This window comes from Myotis lucifugus, unplaced genomic scaffold, assembly GCF_000147115.1.
Source record: "Myotis lucifugus unplaced genomic scaffold, Myoluc2.0 scaffold_109, whole genome shotgun sequence".
Lineage (NCBI taxonomy): Eukaryota > Metazoa > Chordata > Mammalia > Chiroptera > Vespertilionidae > Myotis > Myotis lucifugus.
In genome coordinates, this window is record NW_005871157.1 from 2,863,936 (window position 1) to 2,887,446 (window position 23,511).

General features: G+C 41.4%; 1 protein-coding gene across 19 annotated transcripts in view; it reads left to right on the forward strand.

Annotated features, from left to right (window-relative positions):
* The window catches only part of TMEM62 (transmembrane protein 62), a 62,672-nt gene that overhangs the window by 33,840 nt on the left and 5,321 nt on the right, over positions 1-23,511 (forward strand). For 14 of the 19 annotated variants that reach the window (XM_023757543.1, XM_023757538.1, XM_023757539.1 and 11 more), the window contains 5 exons: positions 5,345-5,497; positions 10,921-11,080; positions 17,014-17,127; positions 19,503-19,587; positions 23,182-23,286. In XM_023757543.1, coding sequence (XP_023613311.1) covers positions 5,345-5,497; positions 10,921-11,080; positions 17,014-17,127; positions 19,503-19,587; positions 23,182-23,286 — 617 coding nt within the window. The remainder of the gene's footprint in view (positions 1-5,344; positions 5,498-10,920; positions 11,081-17,013; positions 17,128-19,502; positions 19,588-23,181; positions 23,287-23,511) is intronic. The other 5 variants (XM_023757541.1, XM_023757544.1, XM_023757540.1 and 2 more) reach the window with 4 other exon arrangements.

A 23,511-nucleotide genomic window follows, 5' to 3' on the forward strand; every position in this document is an offset into this window, starting at 1 on the left:
ACTCTAGTATGCATAAGAATTCTGGAGGATCTTATTAAAAACTAGAGGTCCGATGCATGAAATTCATGCACGGGTGTGGGAGGGTCTCTCAGCCTGCCTGCATCCTCTCCAATCCAGGACCCCTCAGGGATGTCCAACTGCCGGTCAGATATCCCTCTCGCAATCTGGGACCACTGGCTCCTAACTGCTCACCTGCCTGCCTGATCGCCCCTAACTGCCTCTGCCTCGGCCTCTGCCAACCGTGGCTTTGTCCGGAAGGACAGCCAGAAGATGTCCAGTTGACCTGGTCTAATTAGCATATTACCCTTTTATTAGTATACATTAGTCAGCTCAGACAGCCAAAACAAAATATCATAAGTTTGTGTGGCTTAAACAACAGAAATGTATTTTTCTCACAGTTCTGGAGTCTGGAATTTGGGGTCAGGTTACCAGCATAGCATCGTCCCATACACCAGAAAGTGGAGGATCCATTGCCAGTCAGGGCACATGCCCAGGTTGCAGATTCAATACCCAGTCCAGTGAGTGCAGGAAACAATGGAACAATGTTTCTCTCTCCCTTCTCTCTGAGATCAATTAAAATGAATGATAAATAATGTTCTCTAAGTATAGTTTTAACAGAAAAGACATTAGTGATCTATGAAGTGAAAACTTGTTGCCGGAACCGGTTTGGCTCAGTGGATAGAGCGTCGGCCTGCGGACTGAAAGGTACCAGGTTCGATTCCGGTCGAGGGCATGTACCTGGGTTGCGGGCACATCCCCAGTAGGAGATGTGCAGGAGGCAGCTGATCGATGTTTCTCTCTCATCGATGTTTCTAACTCTCTATCTCTCTCCCTTCCTCTCTGTAAAAAATCAATAAAATATATTTAAAAAAAAAACTTGTTATAACACATATATACAGTATGACCCCATTTGAAAAAAATTGATTTCAGAGGAAGGGAGAAGGAGAGATAGGTAGAAACATCAATGATGAGAATCATTGATCAGCTGCCTCCTGCACACCCCTACTGAGGATCAAGCCCAAAATTTGACCAGGAATCATATCGTGACCTCCTGGTTCATAGATCGATGCTCAACCACTGAGCCCCACCTGCCAGGCCCCATTTTTATCAATACCAGGCACATGAAGTACATGGGCAAGATCTCACTCCTAGACGAAAGTCTGAAATTGCCCAAACTCCTCTGCAGCTAGGTTTCTGGATATGAATTCCTATCTGCCGATTGGATGTGCTTGCACAATATTTTGAAGGCAGAAGTGGGGCAGAAGCATCTTTCCGCAGTTTGGGCTGTTTGCTGCTGGTGACCATGTTTGCAGAGATGTGGAGGTTTTCTGCAGCGGAATCCAGGCTGTGCACAAGCAGTTGTGGCAGAGGCAGTGCCCCGTGACCTGTTTTGTGGGAGCTGGAGGGCACTTGCGGGGGCAGCAGTTTCCTGATCCCTGGGTCACAGCTGTGTCAAAGTGTCCTAGAATTCAGTTGTGGCTGAGGGGTAGCTCCTCCCACTGGGCAGGGAGTCTTTCCTGGGGCCCAAACTAATACCCACTCCTCCAGCTTTCCGATGATTTCCCAAGCACCAATTCCCTGTGCTAAATTCTTTCCTGCCTAAAATAGTAAAGATCGAAAAACATCTTGGATCCTCTCCTTTCAACAAAAACAATGCTACACAGGGTCAGGTCTGAGAAGTGGGTGAGGTGTTGCGGAAGGCTCCCTACTTTGAGTCTCAGCTTCCTCTTCTGTAGAACCGAGACCAAAGATTATCTGTTCATAGTTACTGAAGACCATGGCAGCTGTTTCCCGAAGATGGCCACAACATTTCCCATCCCTTCTGTCACCTTGCCACTTTCCACCACATCCTCTCTCTTGAAGTGTGGCTGACCTCTGAATTCCAAGGCCAAGGCCGAAAAGGCGTGGGGCTGCAGCCCCGCCCACCTCGCCAGGGTTTCCAGCTCCAGCCCTGCCCACGCTGCTCGGGGCTCTGTCTTGTGCGGGCCTTTGCCCTCCTGGCTCACTTCCCCTCCTGTCTGCCGCCCAGCGCCTCACTGCACATCATGGCCCACCTGCTGGTGCTGCTGGGCCCAGCGGGCGGGGTAAGAGCCCACGTCCCGGCCTCGCACCTCCTGGTTCCTATGTGCCGCTGCCGCTGTTCCGACCGAACCAGACACCCAGGTGCTGTGCGCGGCCTGCGGGGACTGCTATGGTCACCAGGAAAGCCTCCCACCCCATCCCTGATTCCAGCGCCCTGATCCCGGGTCCACTTCTGCCAAAGGAGAGCTTTACCCGTGCAGCTGCCCGAGACTGAGACCGAGCAACTCCAAGGTCTCCGGACCCCAAATTTCTGCCAGCCAAGGCTGTTGACTGGCTGGCCCCGCCCTGATGGGGATGTTGGGGGTGATCCAGCCCAGATCAGGCTGATTCGCTGGCCACAGTGGGTGTCAGCGACTGGTCATTAGGTCGTTATGGTTGTGACGGTGTTACAGTCTCTGGCTTTTTATATATATAGATAAAACTTTCTAGGCTCTACCTCTAGAGATTTTGATTATGTTGGTCTGGGTTAGGACCCAAGAAAATGCATATTTTAAAAACATACCAGGGCCCTAGCTGGTTTGACTCAGTGGATAGAGCGTTGGCCTGCGGACTGAAGGGTCCTGGGTTTGATTCTAGTCAAGGGCACATGCCTGGGTTTCGGGCTCGATCCCCAGATGTTTCTATCTTTCTCTCCCTCTCCCTTCCTCTCTGAAATCAATAAAAATATATAAAAGTAAATAAATAAATTTACTGTTGAGCAAAAATATGTTACTTAAAAATAAATAAATAAATAAAAGCATACCAGGCACTCTATGGACTAAACTTTGAGAAACACTAGGACCAGCTCTGGTGGGGTAGTTCAATTGGTTAGAGCATCATCCTGATATGCCAAGGTTGTGGATTCGATCTCCAATCAGGGTACATACAAGAAGCAACCAATTAATACATAAAATCAAAATTTTAAAAGAGAGAAAGAAAAGCACTATGACTAGAAATATGTCATTTTCTCTTTTGAATTTTATTTAATTTTTTTAATATATGTATTTTTTATTGATTTCAGAGTAAAGGAAAGGGAGAGGGAGATAGAACATCAAAGATGAGAGAGAATCATTGATTGGCTGCCTGCTGCATGCCCCACACTGTGAGGGAGCCGCAACCCAGGCATGTGCCCTGACCGGGAATCATCCGTGACCTCCTGGTTCATAAACGATAACCACTGAACCACGCTGGCTGGGCTTTAATTTAATTATTAATTTTTATTTTTAATTGATTTTTAGAGAGAGAGGAAAGTTGAGAGAGAAAGAGAAACACCTACGTGAGAGCAAAACAGATCGGCTGCCTCCTGTAAACCCCCTACCTGGGATTGAATCCAAAACTCCAGCATGTGTCCTGACCAGGAATCGAATGGGTAACCTTTCAGTGCATGGGATAATGCCCATCCAACTGAGCCACACTGGCCAGGGCTCCCCTGAATTTTATATCTACATTTCTAGTTATTGCTATAAGATGTTAGTGATTTAAGTTCTTCAAATAGATGATAATTGGTTTTGTTAAGGTTAATGTCTTCCTAAGAAGAAACATAACTTATCAAAAGCATACAGTATAATTAAACATAGAAAGAGAACTAAATATATTATAACTTTGATAATAACATTTAAGTGCACCAGTTTAAGTATCGATGAGTATCACTTCATTGTTTAACTATTACCAATTGCTGTTTATTAAGACTCAGTGCTCTGAAGATATTAGGTATCCAATAAATATTTGCTGAGCTGAGTATGTTTTCTTTCCATTTTTAACTATCTCCATTAATTAAAAAGCAGCTTTACATTGTAGGTGGTACTTACTCATTTTAGTTGGTTTTGTAGAATCTGGGTAAGAGCTACGCTTGAAGCCTGTAATTAGTTGGCTACTGGCTACTGTAATTACTTTGAGCCTTATAAGACCTGTCTTTTCATGACTGAAAGGCTGTGGGCTGGGCTGGAACTGCCTTGTTCCTAATCCTTGATCGGCCTCTTTATTTAAGTGATATTAATTATGAAACTTTTTTCTCTCTTCTCACCTGTTCTCCTTGTTCTAACCCTGGGGTTTTATTTGGAGTTTTACTGAAAGTACCTAACTTTTACCTGCCCTTACTAAACATTTAAATTGTACTAGTAAAATAGTTTTAAAAAATAGTATACTAGTAATATTAGGCCAGGCTTTGTCGTAGATGCAAATAAATGTGTGGCTTAACACAACAGATGTCTATTTTTTCTTTTATGTAAAGCTGGTATGAGTCAGGCAAACTCTCTTCTCGAGGGTGACAGGGATTCAGACTTCCTCCATCTTAAAAGGCCACTATTTCAACACCTCAGTTCCAGTACTTTGGACCAGAAGTGTGATATGTGTCACTTCTGTTCACAGCCCATTGGTCAGAACTAGTCACATGGTCCCAACCTAGTACCAGGGACTCTGGGAAATGCAGGGGAGCACAGGGAGTATTTGGTGAACACTCATGTTTCTGCCATAGTTAATTATTTCTCAGTTCTCAAAGTTAGAAAATGCAAAACTGGTTATTCCTTTGTGTTGTTGTTGTTAATCCTCACCCGAGGATATTTTTTCATTGATTTTTAGAGACAGTGGAAGGAAGGGAGAGAGACTAAGAGAGAGAAACATCAATGTGAGAGAGACACATCGTTTGCTTGCCCCCTGCACTTACCCCATCCAGGGGCCGGGGATTGGGCCTGCAGCCAAGGTACATGCCTTTGACCAGAATTGAACTCAGGACCCTTTGGTCCACGGGCTGATGCTCTATCCACTGAAACAAACCAGCTAGGGCAAAACTGGTTTTTCTATAACTTTCATTGTGCAGTTAGAAAATCAAGACAACTTAACTTTTGTTAATTTCTTTGAAATGATAGAAATAAAGATTTAAAAGACAAGTGAAAGGTTTCTAATTGTTTATTTTAATATTTTATGTAGCATTGCTGATGGTGTGAAGAATGTCAGATATTAGGCTTAAGATGAATATCTCAGGTTCAAAATGAATTAATTCAACAAGCATTTATTTAAAAATTAAAGAGTGCATGCTATGTACTAGACATTTATCAAGGCACAGTTAAATTCATGGCTTCAGTCAGATCCCAGTTGTTGTGACAAATGTGAAGTATAAAGTGATAGGGGCCAGAGAAGAAGACAGAAAAACAATATTATTGACTCTGCATTCAAATTCATGATCTCAAAAAGTATACTTTTATATTTTTACGTTTGTTCGGTATATAACCTTCATGCCTCTTAAAATGTGAAGTGACTAATTGCCTCATCGTTCTCTGGTCTCTAGGTACCGCATCTTTGCTTTTGATCATGACCTCTTTAGCTTTTCAGATTTGATCTTTGGCGAGTGGCCTGTGATACTTATCACCAATCCTAAGTCGCTCCTCTATAGTTCTAAACATGAACCACTAGAAAGACTCCTTCACTCAACACACATCAGGTATGTAGAAAATTTTCAGAATTTACTTTCAGTTTGATATTGATGGAGAATAAATCATTGTGACTGCATTCCCATGTAACAGCTATGAGATGTCCCACTTTAGTTGTCTCAACAATCTAAACATTATGTAAAGACTAGAGGCCCGATGCACGAAGATTCATGCAAGAATAGGCCTTCCTTCCCCTGGCTGCTGGCACCGCCTTTGCTCCGGTCGGAGTTGCCTTTCCGCCTTCAATCCGGCCCAGAGCCGCCTTTCCACCTCTCGCCTTGTCGCGTCAATGTGCATATTCCCTCCTTATTGGCTGTGGGCGCTGCCACCTTTGTCGCAAAGTTATGGTTAATTTGCATATTCTGTCTTTATTAGATAGGACTAGAGGCCCGGTGCACGGGTGGGGTCACTAGGCCTGGCTGGTGATCAGGACCGATTAGGGCCTGCGGGCCGGGGGAAGGGACAGGGCACAGGGGGTTGGCCACTGGCCCCGAGGAGGCAGCCGGCTCTCAGCCCCCATGGGATAGGGGCCACGTCCACTGCCATCCACCCCCAGCTCCCTGTCCCAGCCCGGGCCCCGGGGAGAAGGCAACGGGTCACTGGGCAGGGTGTGGAAGGAACGGATGCTGGTGCCCCGCCACCGCATGGTTCCCCGCCTCCCCAACTCCTCCTTCCTTCGCCACCTCACCACCACCACAGGAGGTGGGTGGTGAGCCAATCGGGGCCTGCCAGCTGGGGGGAGGGACGGGGCGTGGGAGCTTGGCCGCCGGCCCCAAGGAGGGAGCAGGCCCTCGGCCCCTCTGGGAAAGGGGCTGCGTCCACCACCACCCACCCCCGGTTCCCCGTCCCAGCCTGGGGCCCAAAGGCCCCAGTGGGGTTGGGAGAGGAGGCGATGGTCACCAGGCCAGGCATAAGGAACGGACACCGGACGCCAATGCTGCCCTGGCTGCAGGAGGTTGGCTGTGGGAGCGCACTGACCACCAGGGGGCAGCTCCTGTGTTGAGCATCTGCCCCCTGGTGGTCAGTGCACGTCATAGTGACTGGTCGACTGGTCATTCCAGTCCTAATGGTTGCTTAGGCTTTTATATATATACTAGAGGCCTGGTGCACAAAATTCGTGCACTCGAAGGGGTCCCCCAGCCTGGCCTGTGCCCTGTCACAGTGCGGGAGCCCCACGATCAGTCACCCCAAAGAGGTAGGCCCCACCCACCCATCCGGGGCTCCTTGATGGATTGCCCCAAAGAGGTAGGCCAGAGCCAGGGGTTCTGCCTCCGTGCTGTGCGGAGCCAGGAGGCAGGACCCTCAGGCAGGCCTCGCCGTGTAGAGCCGGGAGGAGGTGGGACTCCCAGGCAGGCTTCGTGCCACACATGCAGCGTCAAGCCCAGCCCCGCCTGCCTGTGCATGCCCACTTTGCATGCAGCCATCTTGTGATGGCATGAGGGCATCACGGCGTGACAACTACTTAGGCTTTTATTAATAAGGATACTAGAGGCCCAGTGCACAAAAATTCATGCACTGGAGGGGAGGGGTCCTTCAGCCCAGCCTGCCCCCTCTCACAGTCCGGGAGCCCTCAGGGGATGTCCTATTGACAGCTTAGGCCCGCTTCCCCCGGGGAGCGGGCCTAAGCCACAGTCTGGCCTCCCTCTGGGGGAGGTGACCAGGCTGATCAGGGAAGGCGCTGCCCCCATCACCCTGCTGCTGCTGCCACTGTGGCGGCTGCGAGGCCTGAGCCCCGAGCCTCGCAACTGCCAGGGCACATGGCTGCCTGAGCCCACGGCCACGGCTGCCATGAGCCCCAGGCCTTGCAGCCACTGTGGCTTTGTCCAGATGAATGTCTGAATGGACATCCGGAAGACATCCGCCCTAATTAGCATATTACCCTTTTATTAGTATAGATAGACAAATTGGTTACTGTTTCATTCCAATTCAGTTAAAAATATATTTTAGCCCTGGCCGGTGTGGCTCAGTTGGTTGGAGTGTTGTCCCGTATACCAAAAGGTTGCAAGTTCTATTTTTGTTCAGGGCACATGCCCAGGTTGCAAGTTAGATCCCCAGTCTGGGTGTGTTTGGGAGGCAACCTATCGATGTTTTTTTTTCTCTTTCTCTCCCTCCCTTCCTCTTTCTAAAAATCTCTCTCTCTCTCTCTCTCTCTCTCTCTCCCTCCCCCCCCCCCCCCCCCGAGGGGATCAAATCGGGAAGGCACAGGCAGGGGAAAAGAACCCAGACAGAGTTTAGTCCTGCCCAGGTCACATAAAGCTTCCAAGTCAGCACCCTCTCCACTCTTCTTCAAGTTCACAACCATTGACCTGAACACTTTCTATCAAGTTCCTAGAAGGTGGTAATCCCTCACCAACTGTGGTTTTAAGAGGGTTCCCTTTTAAAATATATATTTTATTGATTTTTTACAGAGAGGAAGGGAGAGGGATAGAGAGTTAGAAACATCGATGAGAGAGAAACATCGATCAGCTGCCTCCTGCACACTCCCTACTGGGGATGTGCCCGCAACCAAGGCACATGCCCTTGACCAGAATCGAACCTGGGACCTTTCAGTCCGCAGGCTGACGCTCTGTCCACTGAGCCAAACCGGTTAGGGCAAAGAGGGTTCCCTTTTAGATGTATGCCTTTATACAGCTTTCTTGAAAAGGCACTTACATGCCATATAACTCACCCACAGCAGGCATACTGTTTGATGCATGAATTTCCACAGCAGCTCAACCACCGACACAAACCGTTTTCAAGCTTCCATCACGCTGTTTGCCCATATGCAGTCAACCCCACCCAGCCCCAGGCAACCACAGGTCTGCTTTCTGTCTCTGTAATTTTGTCTTTTCTAGAAATCTCCACATTCTTAAAAAAAAAAAAAAAAAGGTAAAAAAAAAAACCCACCAAGAAGAATGCTGCTGTCCTCAGGCCTGGAAAGGGGAAGACTACTGAGGGCAAAAAAGATGTCTCTGTGAAGGGCCTAGAGTGTGGGGCCCGGTCCCTCCTGCTTCAACTCCCAGATGAACAAACTCAGAGTCAGAGAGGCCTGGGGTGTGGTTCAGTCTTTTCAACCCATGCCTGCATCCCAGACGCTAATGACAGTGGCAGCAGCGGTGGTACTACTCAGAGCCCAGCCTGACCACGCCACCCCCTCACCCCCCAGCGGACACACACATACACACACACGAGGCACCTGCTCTGAGCCTACAACACGGCTGGGGGCAGGCCCCCAGTGGACACACACACACACACACACACACACACACAGGGCACCTGCTCTGAGCATCTGCGGCTGGGGAGCGGGCCTATGCCATCAGTAGGACATCCCCTGAGGGCTCCCGGACTGTGAGAGGGGGCAGGCTGGGCTGAGGGACCCCCACCCTCCAGTGCACAAATTTTGTGCACCGGGCCTGTAAAATATATATATATATATATATATATATATATATCCTGAGTGGCCAGATTATTATGACCGGCCAGATTATTATGACCACCCCATCAGTACAATGAAGTGAATTAGTTATGCAAATAATAATAAGAAGAAAACCTTGAGAGTATTTGCTTAGGAAGTTTTCGATATTCAGTCAGTATTTTTGGAAGTGTCAATGAAGTACTGATGGGGTGGTCATAATAATCTGGATACACACACACACACACACACACACACATACATATATGTGTATATATAATATATATTTACTAGTATGTTGCTGAAAGTTTAAAAACTATCCAGAAACCCATAATCCTACCATTATTACTTTTTAAAATTTTATCTGCATGTTATTATATTGTTATAATTATAATATACATATTCTAGGGTTATTATAATTATAATATACATATTCTAGGGTTATTCTAGGATATTCATTTGTATACTACTTAAAACAGTTATATTTTATATCAAAATTTTTTTTCATTTTGCTACATAGCCTTCCAAAAAAGAAAAAGCTATATAAACCTTATGGGGTTAAATATTCCGTTGCCATGTGAATGTGACTGTAAATTAAAGAGACTTATGAAACCTTTCTCAAACATAAAGGCACTCTTTTAAATATATGTACTTTATTTTTAAGCGTATTTTTATTGATTTCAGAGAGGAAGGGAGGGGGAGAGAGATAGAGACATCCATGATGAGAGAGAATCATTGATTGGCTACCTCCTGCATGCCCCCTACTGAGGATTGAGCCCACATCCTGGGCATGTGCCCTTGATTGGAATCAATTCCTGGACCCCTCAGTCTGCAGGCTGTTGTTCTATCCACTGAGCCAAACCAGCTAAGGTAATATATGTACTTTATGCTCTTTTAAATTTTATTTTGAAAAGTAATACAACAACCACCTTTGAAAATAGGGTGTGGGATTATATGTGTATCCCCACCCCTCACCAATAGAACTATTATTAATGATTTTGAGTTTCCCTTAGTAGGCATTCTTTTTTAGGCATCTTTTTACATAGTTGTAATAATAGGGCACAATCTATTCCTATTTAAAAAATGTATTGGGCTGACATCTATATATATAAAAGCCTAGTGACCTTTACAACTGGTCGCTATGATGCACACTGACCACCAGGGGGCAAACGCTTAATGCAGAAGCTGCCCCCTGGTGGTCAGTGCTCTCCCACAGCCAACCTCCCGTGGCTGTCCAGCGTCCCGTGGTCCCTGCTCCTGGTTGGCTGGCCCCGATCAGCCCCAATGGGGACTAGGTGAGACGGCCCCCATGGCCCTGATCGCCGGCCAGGCCGAGGGACCCCACCCGTGTTTTCCATAGTGGCTTTGCCACTTCACATTCCCACCACCAGTGAATAAGGTACCCAATTACTTTTTAAAACGGGTACTAATTTATATGTTATTAGATATTGTACTTTTGAAAAGATTTACTACTTAATCTGGAAAAAATGGTATCAAGCTGTTTTAAGATATTTTTTATCACTAGTTAAGTAAAACATACATTTCTCAGGTTTTTGTTTTTTTTTAATAGGAGCTGGATATCAAATTTAGGCATTATATTCTCTGGGGCCTGGTAACCTTAGCCTTATCTGTAACATTGCTTGTTTAGTGTAGATAGAAGAACCAAATGAGTGGGTGGGAACCAAAAAAGGAGAGGATAGGCTTGACATTAGATGAACAAATGTCCAATTTACATTCTCTTTCTATGAGAAAAACCAGGACTTTAGGAGTTTCTTCAGAAAGAACTTTGGGTCTACTCCAAAATATACTCCAGAAACTACTCAAGAATAGTTTTTAATTTCTCACCAGTTCAGGTTTGCTGAATTATGTAACTCCAAAAGCCACCATTCAGAAAGAACCAAATTATATGAATAGTGGTCCCTACAATAGTACCATGTCATGATTCTGCCTATACTTTTATCTTTTCAGGTTTTAATAGGTTATTCTCCTTTATAAAAACAGTGACAAATACCTAAAACCTGTTTATATATGCTTTCATTTCAGAGTCTTGGCCTTTTCCTCATCCTCCATTACTTCTGTCACTGTTAAGATCGATGGAGTTCATTTAGGGGAAGCTACTCATTTGTCTGGTCCTATTTTCACACTGAAGTGGAACCCAAGGAACTACATTAATAGTACACATAATATAGAAGTAATTGTCCAGGTAAGTTAGTAATTTTCAATTCGCTATATAAATGTGATTAGACTGTAACCACACTGAACTCCGATTTGGCGGGGGGGAAGGGGGGTTTTGCAGTCAGTTGGTAAAGATGAAACTAAGTTTAATAAAAATTTGGATGCATTGGATTTGTTATGTTCTGAAAATGTGCACTCAGGAGTAATTCTACTTTTAGACTAAAAACTGAGTAGAGGAGAAGAGGAGTGTGCAACTACTGGCCACAGTCCCCCCTTTTTCTAACTTCAGGGAATCATTCTTTTGTTTTTTTTCAACTGTGGCCCCAGTGTCTTTTAATAATGGGAGAAAAATTCACCAATATACCAAAAGATAATAGAGTAAGTCAGAAAACATGTATTTATGTATCCATGCCTTTGATTGCTATCTCCAAATACAGGAAAATTGTGTCATTATTTTGAAAGCTCTAGGACAGCAAATTTTCAAGGCAATAAAGGATTTTTTTTTATTTGGGGGTATGCATTCATAGCATGTGCAGTAATTGTCTTCCTGGCATTGCTCTGATTTAACCTGGCAAGCATTTAATTCACTAGCACCTGCCAGAGTAGACAGTGATCATTGTTACCAAAATAGAGCTGTTTCATCAACCTTATGAAACTCTTTAAGGGATAGATCAGGGGTCCTCAAACTTTTTAAACAGGGGGCCAGTTCACTGTCCTTCAGACCGTTGGAGGGCCGGACTATAGTTTAAAAAAAAACTATGAACAAATTCCTATGCACACTGCACATATCTTATTTTGAAGTAAAAAAAACAAAACGGGAACAAATACAATATTTGTATTTGCATGTGGCCCGCGGGCCGTAGTTTGAGGACCCCTGGGATAGATTGTGCTCAGAAATTATTTTCTAAAAAAAATCCATCAATATCTATAACTTTATGGTTTGATGACAGTTTTTAACTGTTAAATCTTTTAATATTAACTTGGTTTGAAACATGAAGTAATCCTTCAGAAAACACATGAAATTATTTTCATTACTTTTTTTTGGTCACAGAGAAGGATTTTGAGCAGGAAGGAGCTGTTTATTGAGCCCTGATGCCAGGCACTTAAATTTTTTACTTTATCCATATCATAATCCTGTATGCTGGGTAGCTTTATCCCCGATTCATAGATAAGGAACAAGAGAAGGCACTTTACAATGTCACTGTCTTTGAAGTGTTCTGCTTAGGAGGAAAAAGGAGCACAGGGAGGATGTGGAAGGCGGGATGGCTGGGGATGAACTCTTAATGGCTTTCATATTAGGAGTTGGTCATTTAAAAAAGGCTTGAAGGTATGAGTGCAACTAGAATATTCCCTGTGTCATGGGGAAGAAGTAGGAGCAACCATAGGAGATCTGCTCACTGTAGGAATGGGGAACTCTCAAATCCTTGGATTGCTCCAGAATCTCAGCTTCTGTAGATTTATGAGAAAGAAACCTTATTCATATTTCTTGAAATATTTCTGGTTATCTGTCTGAATCCTTAGTAAAAATGTGAAATCACTATACTTTTTATATCTTTAACATTTCTTGCAACATTCTCTAGGTATAATTTACATATAAAACATAAAGAATACAATTTGGTAAGTTTTGACATACATACACATCCTTGAAACCATTACTACAATCAATATGATACATCACCCTCAAAAGTGTTCTTGTGCCCTTTTGTAACTACCTCTTTTCCGCTCTCATTTCCAGGCAACCAGTGATCTGTTTTCTGTCTATGTGTTATAACTTAAAACAGGGGGCCTGGTCCCCTCATTCATCAATGGGAACATTATGTCCTTTTTAAAAATATAAATATATTTTTATTGACTTCAGACAGGAAGGAAGAGGGAAAGACAGATAGAAACATTAATGAATCACTGATCGTCTGCTTCCTGCATGCCACCATTGGGGATTGAGCCCACAACTGGGGCATGTGCCCTGACCAGGAACCAAACCTTGACCTCCAAGTTCTTAGGTCAACACTCAACCACTGAGCCACACTGGCTTGGTGAACATTATGTCCTTTCAAATACGTCATGCTATATAGATAAGTCTGAGAGAAAAATCTGTGAGAATCTGGCCGGTGTGGCTCAGTTGAGTGTCGTCCTGTGCACTGAAGCTTTGCCAGTTTGATTCCTGGTCAGGGCATGTGCCCAGGTTGTGGGTTTGGTCCCCAGTTGGGGTGCATAAAGAAGGCAAACTGATTGATATTTCTCTCTCACATCGATGTTTCCCTCTCTTCTTTCTCTCCTCTCCCTTTCTCTTTAAAAGTAATAAAAACAATTTTTAATAAGAGATCACATCAATTTATTATATTGTATTTTACCTACTTACTATATTCATTAAATATAGGTTCCAGGCAGCCTACCAGCAAACATTCTCAGATCAATTCTCAGTGTGGTTCCTGGATTAGTAGCATCAACACCACCTGGGAAATTGTAAGAAATGCTAACTCTCAGTTTCCTTCTCAAACCTATGAACCAGAAACGAGATGGGAGCCGGCAATCTTAACAGTCAATCCCTCCAGGTGATCCCGATGTGCATTAAAGGTTGAGGACAGTATTTTAGACTGTTGTATCTACCTTGCCAATTTAAAGACTAGAAATTTCTGTATCTCAATTAAAGAAAATCTCTGCTTTAAAACAAGAACTTATCACTGAAAGTAAGAATATTTGGAGTATAGTTTGATAAATGCCAGCAAAGCTTCTTTTCACTATTTAAAAACTTTTGTATGAGCATTATGCTGAGCGATATAAGCCAGTCAGAGAAGGATAAATATTACATGATCTCACTCATTTGTGGAATATAATGGACAACATAAACAGAAGAACAAAAACAGATCCAGAGACAGAGAAGCATCGATCAGACCGTCAAACCTCAGAGGGAAGGTAGGGGAGGGTGTGGGTAAGGGAGAGAGATCAACCAAAGGACTTGTATGCATGAATATAATAAGCGTAACCAATGGACACAGGCAACAGAGGGGTGAAGGCATGAGTGGGGGGGGGGGGGTAAGGGGACAATGAGGGGATAAAGGCACATATATAATAATACCTTAATAAAAGGAAAAAAAATAAAAATTTTTGTATGATGGCTAATTTAAAAAATATATGAAAGAGTTAATACTATAATGAATTCCCATGTATCCATCAGCCAATTAAATAGTTATCAACTCATGACCAGTCTTTTTTCATCTATATCCCATCCACGTCTCTCCTTCCTGCACCATGATGTCATTTTATATGTAAATATGTCAGTATGATTTACTAAAAGATGAGGACTATTTTTTAATGTAACCATTAAAAAAAAGTAACCATAATACCATATTATACCTGAAAAATTAACAGTAATTTCTTAATATCAAACCATCCAGCTAGTGTTCAGTTTTCCCAATTTGTCATATGTTTCTCTCTATACATTGCATTTAGTTGATTCAAATCAGAATCCAAACAAGGCTCAAATATTGCATTTAGCTGATTTGACTCTTCTGTCTCTCACCCCTCCTGTTTTTTCCTTTGCAATATATTTTCTTTGGAAACTGGGTCTTTTATCCTGTAGAATTTCCTGTGTTCTAGATTTTTTGCTTTTTGATTTGAGTCTTTTTTTTTTTTAGCAAGAATACTTCATTTGGTGTTTTATTCTTTCACCAGAAGACTATAATATCTGGTCATCTCTTTGTTAGTAAGGTTAAGATTGATCAGTGTATTCAGGTATTGTTAACCTTATCTAATGATGTGCTGATAAATATTTAACAACCAACTTGGAGGATGTTTGGAGTGGGAGCTGCTTCATAGCATTTCTCTGATTTATACCAGTTTCCATGATATAAATATTCCTACCAACACAACATCAATTGGCTTGCAAAATTCCTGAAAATTTAACAACTGGTTCTGTGAGTCAGTCAAGCCAGCTCCAGCAAACTGCTGGCTTATCCCTCCATTCATTGGGAAGTATCCAATCAGCTTTTCATTGAAGGATTTCCAGCAGCTATTGATTATCTTTGCCTAGATCCATTATTTCATTAGATTTATAAAATGATGATATTCAAATTGCTACTCCTTATTATAGGAGTATTAGTTAGAATAGGTCTATAAAGAAAACATTTCTCTTATCTATTTGGTACCCAGATACAGAGTTCATACAAGAAAGACAGGATAAATGCTTTCTTTTTTTTTTTTAATTCTTTATTGTTCAAAGTATTACATGTCTCCTTTTTCCCCCATTGACCTCTCCCCGGCCACCCACACCCACATCAAATGCCCTCACCCCCCTATTGTCTGTGTCCATTGGTCATGCTCATATGCAAGGATACAAGGCCTTTGGTTGATCTCTTACCGCCCCCCCCCCCCCCAACCTCCTTTGCCTTCCCTCTGAGGTTTGACGGTCTGTTTGATGTTTTTCTGTCTCTGAATCTATTTTTGTGCATCAGTTTATGTTGTTCATTATATTCCACAAATGAGGGAGATCTTATCTTTCTCCAACTGGCTTATTTTGCTTAGTGTAGTGTTCTTCAGTCCATCCATGCTGTTGCAAATGGTAAGAATTCTTTCCTTTTTACAGCAGCTTAGTATTCCATTGTGTAGATGTACCACAGTTTTCTAATCCATTCATCTGCTGATGGGCACTTAGGCTGTTTCCAAATCTTAGCTATTGTAATATAGGGGTGCATATATCCTTTCTGATTAGTGTTTCTGATTTCTTGGGATATATTCCTAGAAGTGGTATTACTGGGTCAAATGGGAGTTCCATTTTTAATTTTTTGAGGAAACTCCATAATGTTTTCCACAGAGGCTGCACCAGTCTGCATTCCCACCAGCAGTGTACTTTTCTCCACATCCTCTCCAGCACTTGTCGTTTGTTGATTTGTTGATGATAGCCATTCTGACAGGTGTGAGATGGTACCTAATTGTTGTTTTGATTTGCATCTCTCGGATGATTAGTGATTTTGAACATATTTTCCTATGTCTCTTGGCCTTCTGTATGTCCACTTCCGAAAAGTGTCTATTTAGGTCCTTTGCCCGTTTTTTATTGGATTGCTTATCTTTCTTTTGTTAAGTTGTATGAGTTCCCTATAAATGTAGATTAAACCTTTATCAGATGTAACATTGGCAAATATGTTCTCCCATGCAATGGTCTTTCTTGTTGTTTTGTTGATGGTTTCTTTTGCTGTGCAGAAGCTTTTTATTTTGATGTAGTTCAATTTGTTTATTTTCTCTTTAGTTTCCATTGTCCTAGGAGATATATCTGCAGGATAAATTCTTAATTCTTCCCCCACCTCCCTTTTCTAAATCAGTGTTCAGAATAATGAGTTGTTCTTTAGCATCTGCCAAAGATAATGATATGAGTCTTCCAGTTTTAGAATCATTATGAATGCAACATTTTAAAATTCATATGTAGCATGTTTTAATCCATTGCATTTATTCTTTTTGATGCTCAAATTGTTCCATCTTTGGCTAGTGGGAACATCTCCAAATTGGTCACTAAGTCCTTTGATACAATCCTAATAGTCTTTGTTAGTTTTTGTTTTTTGTTTTGCTTTCCCATATGACAAGATAGTCCAAGCCCTTCTTATGCATTTCTTACTCAAGAACTGGAATCAGCCATTTTTCTAAAGAGCACTGGTTCTTTATAGTGAAAAATGATACTTTGAGACCACAATTGGCACTAGCCCAGCTAGTTCACAGCTATTGGGTTTGTTGTTATTTCTAGGCCTTTTCAGTGAACATAGGGAAATATAGATTTTTTTTTAAAAAAGAAAATATATTGTGAGAACATGGTGACATTTCCAATTTAAATCTAGAATTACAAGGTTCTAAAGATATTTCCAATTTAAATCTAGAATTACAAGGTTTTATGTAAAAGTGCTTGTAGGAAGAATAAAAAATAAATGAAAAAGAAAAGTAGCATGATAGTTTCTTCTCTGCTCTGCTTCTAACTAGGATTCTGCTGGAAGAAGTAAGAGTGTTCACCACATATTTTCTCTTCAAGAGGATAATCAGCTCAGATTTGACCCTCTAGTATCTTTTATTCTTCTTACAGATCACTGCATGGTGGTGAGTAAATTCAACCTAATGATGTGTGTGTTTCTACTGGATTTGGTAGGTCCAAAATCATAAATAATCATGTGATGAGAAAGCTGAACCTTATAAAAAAGAAAAGTTTAGTTATTCATCTAGAAGAATAAAATGTTTTTAAGTTGAAAGGCATAGACAAGTAATACCTGTTTTGGGATCTGTCTCTAACCAATGCCATTAAACCAGGATAACTAAAGGAATTATAGGGACTGTGTGTCCTACACAACAAACAATATGTGCTAAATGTAGAAGACTTGGAAATTTTAGAAATAAAGTGAAACCATTCCAACATCATTCTTTGATCACACTACCCATTTTAACCATTGTATTTGTCATTATGATACTCTGTTTTCTCTCATATACATTTGTATATGAGTTTTTAGTATAAAATAGTAAGTAAACTTTTAGTTCTCTTTTGCTCTCTGATTTTTCCCATGGAGGAATTTGTTTTACTAGTATCTTATATCAATTTATATTATTTAATAACATGATGTTATTGACTGCATTATATTGTCATAGATACACCTTAAGCATTTTTTTTTTAAATGTTTGAGACCAAGCATCCCTGTCTTACTACAGAAATGAGTCAGACAGAGATTGTAGGAAACACTTACTCTCAGCAGGGGTAAGCATTTCCCTATTGCTGGGTGTTTCCAATTTTTTCCTCTACTATATAAATACTGCTTGTATCTAAGGTTTTTTTTTTTTGTTTTTTTTAAAATATATTTTATTGATTTTTTACAGAGAGGAAGGGAGAGAGATAGAGAGTTAGAAACATCGATGAGAGAGAAACATCGATCAGCTGCCTCCTGCACATCTCCCACTGGGGATGTGCCCGCAACCCAAGTACATGCCCTTGACCGGAATCGAACCTGGGACCTTTCAGTCCGCAGGCCGACGCTCTATCCACTGAGCCAAACCGGTTTCGGCAGTATCTAAGTTTTTGCATATAGTAGTTTTGGGGATAAATTCCTAGAAGTGAATTGCTAGGTGAAAGAGTTGACACATTATTCTATATAACTTTACTTATTATATAATTACATAAATTACTTATTATTTATTATATTCATTGTTTTTTTGTTTTTGTTTTTTGTCTATCCTCCCTTAGTAAAACATAAGCCCTATGAAGGCAGGGATCTTTATCTGGTATGCCTAACACCGAGTAGGCCCTCAGTAAAGATTTCTTGAGCAAATAAATGAGTATATATATTTTCTTAGTTTTTAATATACACTGTCAAATAGTGTTCCAGAGAAGCTGTGGCAATTTATACTCTATTTCCCTCAGATCTCATCTATCCTGGGTATTAACATAAAATCTTCAAAAGATATACACTACAATGTTAAGAAGAAAATTTAAACCTCCTTTAATTTCACCTCCTCACACTTAAACTGTGAATTGATTATTATTTTAATTGGCTTTTATTACTTGTGTGATTGTGTTGTGTAAAACTATGACTAATGGGTATTTGTATCTAATTTTTACAAAAATTTTGTGTCATTTTTCTTTTGGGGATTTTTAATAACTACTTAGATCAGGCTTTGAAAACGTTGATGTTCTATGAATTATCTGGGAATATTAATAAAAGGCATATTCTAATCAGTAGGGCTGAGGTGGGGCCTGAGGTTCTGCATTCCTAACAAGCTCAAGATGATTCCAAAGATGACCTTTGAGAAACAAGGATCTAAATTACATTTCTTTACTGTTAGTTAATCACCAAGTGAATGACTTCTTGATGGAGAAAGCAAAAAGAAAGTGCAGTCTCTGTTCACTCAGCTGCAGTGTACTGTACACTGGTTTTTTTTATTATACAATTTTTAAAATTGATTTCAAAGAGGAAGGGAGAGGGAGAGAGAGATAGAAACATCAATGATAAGAGAAAACCATTGATTGGCTGCCTCTTGTATGACCCCTACTGGGGATAGAGCCCGCAACCTGGACATGTGCCCTTGACCAGAATCGAACCTGGGACCCTTCAGTCTGCAGGCCGACACTCTATCCACTGAGCCAAACTGGCTAGGGCAATTCTTATACAATTTTAAATAAAACAAAACAAAGTATGCTTCTCCTATAACAATGAAAATGGACTATTTTAATGTGATCATTTTTTATATCTGTATAAAATTACTTGGTTTCAACATGGTGTAAGTATCCAAATTCTGAAAGAGTAATGCTGAGGCAGCTTATAATTTTTTTTTTTGATCAGATATTTGATTTTCTTTGGCTACATATTTTTCTTACATAGTCATTCCTGCTAATGATGTCATTTTCATTTTTGTTAATGAGGCCATTTTAAAAATCTTCACCAGAGCTGTGCCCATGTATCTGTTTCACAGTAACACCTACTTCTCTGCAGGCCCGGGTCCTGTTTGTGCTGATTGTGCTGATCCAGCTCTTCGTTCTCATTATTTACAGGCATCAAAGATATCTAGAGCTTAAAGGTCAGTCATGGTTTCTTTCGTTCTTAGAAGACTTTATTTTAAAGTAGTACGTAATGTCCTCACTATTGCCAAATGATAAATATGAGTATAAATATAAATTGTCTTTGCCTGAGCTCTGTGAGGTATACCCTTTCAACTACCACACATTTTCCACAGTACTCTAGCTTAAAAAAAAAATCCAACAAAAACCAAAACCTTTAATCACTTGCTGCTACATGAGGCTCAACCAGAATGGGGGGGAAAAATTACAATATAGCTCAAAGTTGCCAAACATCTCTACTAGACATTGAAGTGTTACCAAACTAGCCATATTTTCGCCCAGTTACCTAGATTATTCACTGTTCATACCATGCACATTTCTGCTTCTGCATTTTTGCCCAGGTCATTATTTCTAATTTAAATTGTTTTCCTAAACTTGTCTAATCTTAGCCTCCTTTAGGGCTCATCTCAAAACCACTTTTTCCATACCATTTTCTCCAACCATTTCAGGTCATAATGAGCTCTTGTTTCTCTAAGTCCCTATAGTCCTTCCTGACGATTAATTGATACATAATTAGCCAATCACTTGGCTTTACATAACCACTTCAAATGTATATACATTTTCTCCTCAGCCAAACTCTAAGTTCCTCAATGCAGGAGCCTTTGTTTTCTACTTCTTGTTTGTTTTCCACAGCACCCAGCGCTGAGTTGGTGCATAATAGACAGTAAATACTTGTCAAATTAAACTTTCCTTATCTCTTCTTGGCTTGGGTGAAATTGCTGAGGTCAGGGACTGATTATGGGGGAGGGGAGAACTGTAGTAATGACTAAACAGTAACATGGTTAGCTGAATAGGTAGTGCACTACTGAATGTTTTCCTGCATATATATATATATATATATAGAGAGAGAGAGAGAGAGAGAGAGAGAGAGAGAGAAACTTCTATGAAAAAGTTCCAGAAACATTATTGCCCACATATATTTTGCACATAATGTACATAAGTAAATAGTTGAGGAAGGACCCCAATCTCATTATGTGGGAATACCAATATCTTTGTGTAGTTATGTAAAATTTACAACATATTTTACCTGCATTATCTCACTTAATTCTTACAATCCTGAGAGGTAGGAATTATTGTCCCCATTTTAAACATTAGAAAACCAAGGATTCGAGAGGTTATATAGATTGTCCAAAATGTCATAGCTAGCAAGAGACAGAGGAGAGACTTAAAACCCATGTCTCCCAATCCCAGGTCAGTTTTTTTATTTTTAATTCTCACCCAAGGACATTGTTCCATTGATTCTTAGGGAGAGTGGAAGAGAGAGGGAAAGACAGAGAGGAATGTTGATGTGAGAGAAACACATAGATTGGTTACCTCCTGCACACACCTAACTAGGGGAGGAGCCTGCACCAGAGGTATGTGCTCTTGACCGGAATTGAATTCGGAACCCTTCGGTTCGCAGGCCGATGCTCTATCCACAGAGCCAAACTGGCTAGGGCCCCAGGTCAGTTCTTTTCTTTAAACAACACTTCTCAACTTTGACTACACTTTAGAATTCCATGGGGAACTTAAAATCTCACTGTCTACAGAGTACCAATTACTACATCACAATCTCTGTAGAGATAGGACCTAAACATCAGTAGCTTTTGAAGCTCTCTGGTTTCAATATGCAGTTAAGGCTGAGAAGCATGGGTAAAGCAATACAGTGGGGCCTTGACTTACGAGTTTAATTCGTTCCGTGACGGAGCTCGTAACTCAAATTACTCGTATGTCAAATCTTAAAGTGAACGAGTGAGACACGTGATGCTGGGCTGATGTTGTGGCGTTCACTGTGACGTTCGCTGTGCCAACTAGCGGTGGGGTATCTGAAGCTGGCCCGTAACCCGAATTTTAGCTCGCAACTCAAAGCAAAAAATCGGCCGAGAGACGGCTCGTATCTCGAAAAACTCGTTAGTCGGGACACTCGTAAGTCAAGGCCCCACTGTATTTCTTAGGCTACTTAGAATCACCTGGATTGCTGCCTAAGCTCCCCCTCTCCCCAAGGTCAATTAAATCAGAATCTCTGGAGGGTGAGACCTGGGCCTGAGTATTTTCTAAAAGTTCCCCCAGGTTATTCTAATGTGCAGCCAAAGGAGAGAATCATTGCTTGAAGTCTGAAGTATAGCTGCCTCTAAGGTTAAAGGATTATTTATTTACTAGAGGCCCGTTGCACGAAGAGATTTGTGCAATAGGCCTTCCTTCCCCTGGCTGCCGGCACCGGTTTTCCTCTGGCACCCGGGACCCAGGCCTTTGCTCCGGCCACAGTGGAGAAGGCAAGCCTCTTCAGTCGTCTTCAGTCTTCAGTCTTTGCTCGGGCCAGAGCCTTCAGTCTTCACCTGGGCCTGAGTATTTTCATTAACTGCCTCTTTGTTGGGTGAATTTGTATAGTCATCCTGATTCATTGCTTGAAGTCTAAAGTGGAGTGACACCAATTTGCATGTTTCTCTTTTATTAGTGTAGATAATAAATATCCACCGATAATTATTATTATAGGTGGATATGTATTAATACTTTGAGAAGTACCAGGCTAGGACAAGAAGGAAGCTGAGACAGGAATGAGTAGCAAGTGTGTAATACACAAAGGGAGAAAAGTTATACATTATCACGTTTTGTATGAAATTAACTGTCAGCAGGCTGAATGATGTTATATGCTAGCCTGTGAAGAAAGACATACTAATTAACTTACATCAGGCTGTCTTACCATTGGGATCAGTTTTCTAAATACTTTCCACCTCTAAGATTGCTCAGTGTGCACTGAGCTTCCTATCATAGTCTTCTGCTGCCTGATTTATGATCAGCCACATAATGAGTGGAATGGCTGGCTGGGGTTGAGGATCTGGGATACTTAGTCTGTGGCCACAGAATGGACCTTCTCTGGGTGAAGCCCTTAGACTTGGGCTTTTTGGTACTTTATTTTAAGAGATGCTCATTTGGAGAGCTTTATGGATCCCTTTCAGTTGGAGTAAGAGGATAGCTGGGAGTTAAGAGTTGTATCACATATGGGGAAGGAATATTTGAACAGGTACTCATACTTAAGATTAGACTGGAGAAATGTATTTCTTTGATATGCCTTTGATATATTTTGACATACCTTTTGGAAGTTTGTACATTTGGACACTAAATCCCCTAGAAAACAAAGACTTGAGTATAGATTTGTATTTCAAACACACATGAAGATAAACTAGTATCATCCTCTGGTAGGTCTTTCTTTTTTAAAAATCTTTATTTTTGAAAGTATTATATATGTCCCCCATTTTTCCCCAGTGACCCCTTGTAGCCCTCCCCTGGCAGGTATTTCTATATTGTTTTCAGTCATTTTAAAGTGTGTGTGCGCATGCACACTCCTCACAACTATACCATTGCTTTGAATTTCTCACCCTCTGCAATTCTAAGTGAATTGGCTCATCAGGATTCCCACCAACTTATAAATTTAAAGTGGTGTCATCTGTATAGTTACCATATAACAACAGATTTGCTGAATATATAGGATAGCCCATGAAAGTCTTCTAGAAAATGTTATAAAGAAATTAAACTTTGCGTATGTTCATTGGATTTTTCAAATTTATTCTCTTTAGGACCTCCAGGATTTATAAATTTGACCTCATTTTCCCTTCATGTCTTGAGCAAAATAAACATCTTCTACTATTTTGTCTTGTTCCTGACTTTATATACAGTGCTGGGTAAGTCAATTAGGAAACCTGAGATTGTGGAGCAATCAGTAGAGTCATTTAGGCTCTGTAGAGCATAACAAACGGCCCATGGTTCCTTCATAAGTCATTTCCTTGGATATGGTCTTGGGAAATAAAATTGTTTCTTAACATGTTTAAGGGACATTTAGTTTACTTAAGAGTGCTAAGGAAACCATTGCAGAATCTGTGTAGAAACTTAATAGGAGATAGTTCAAC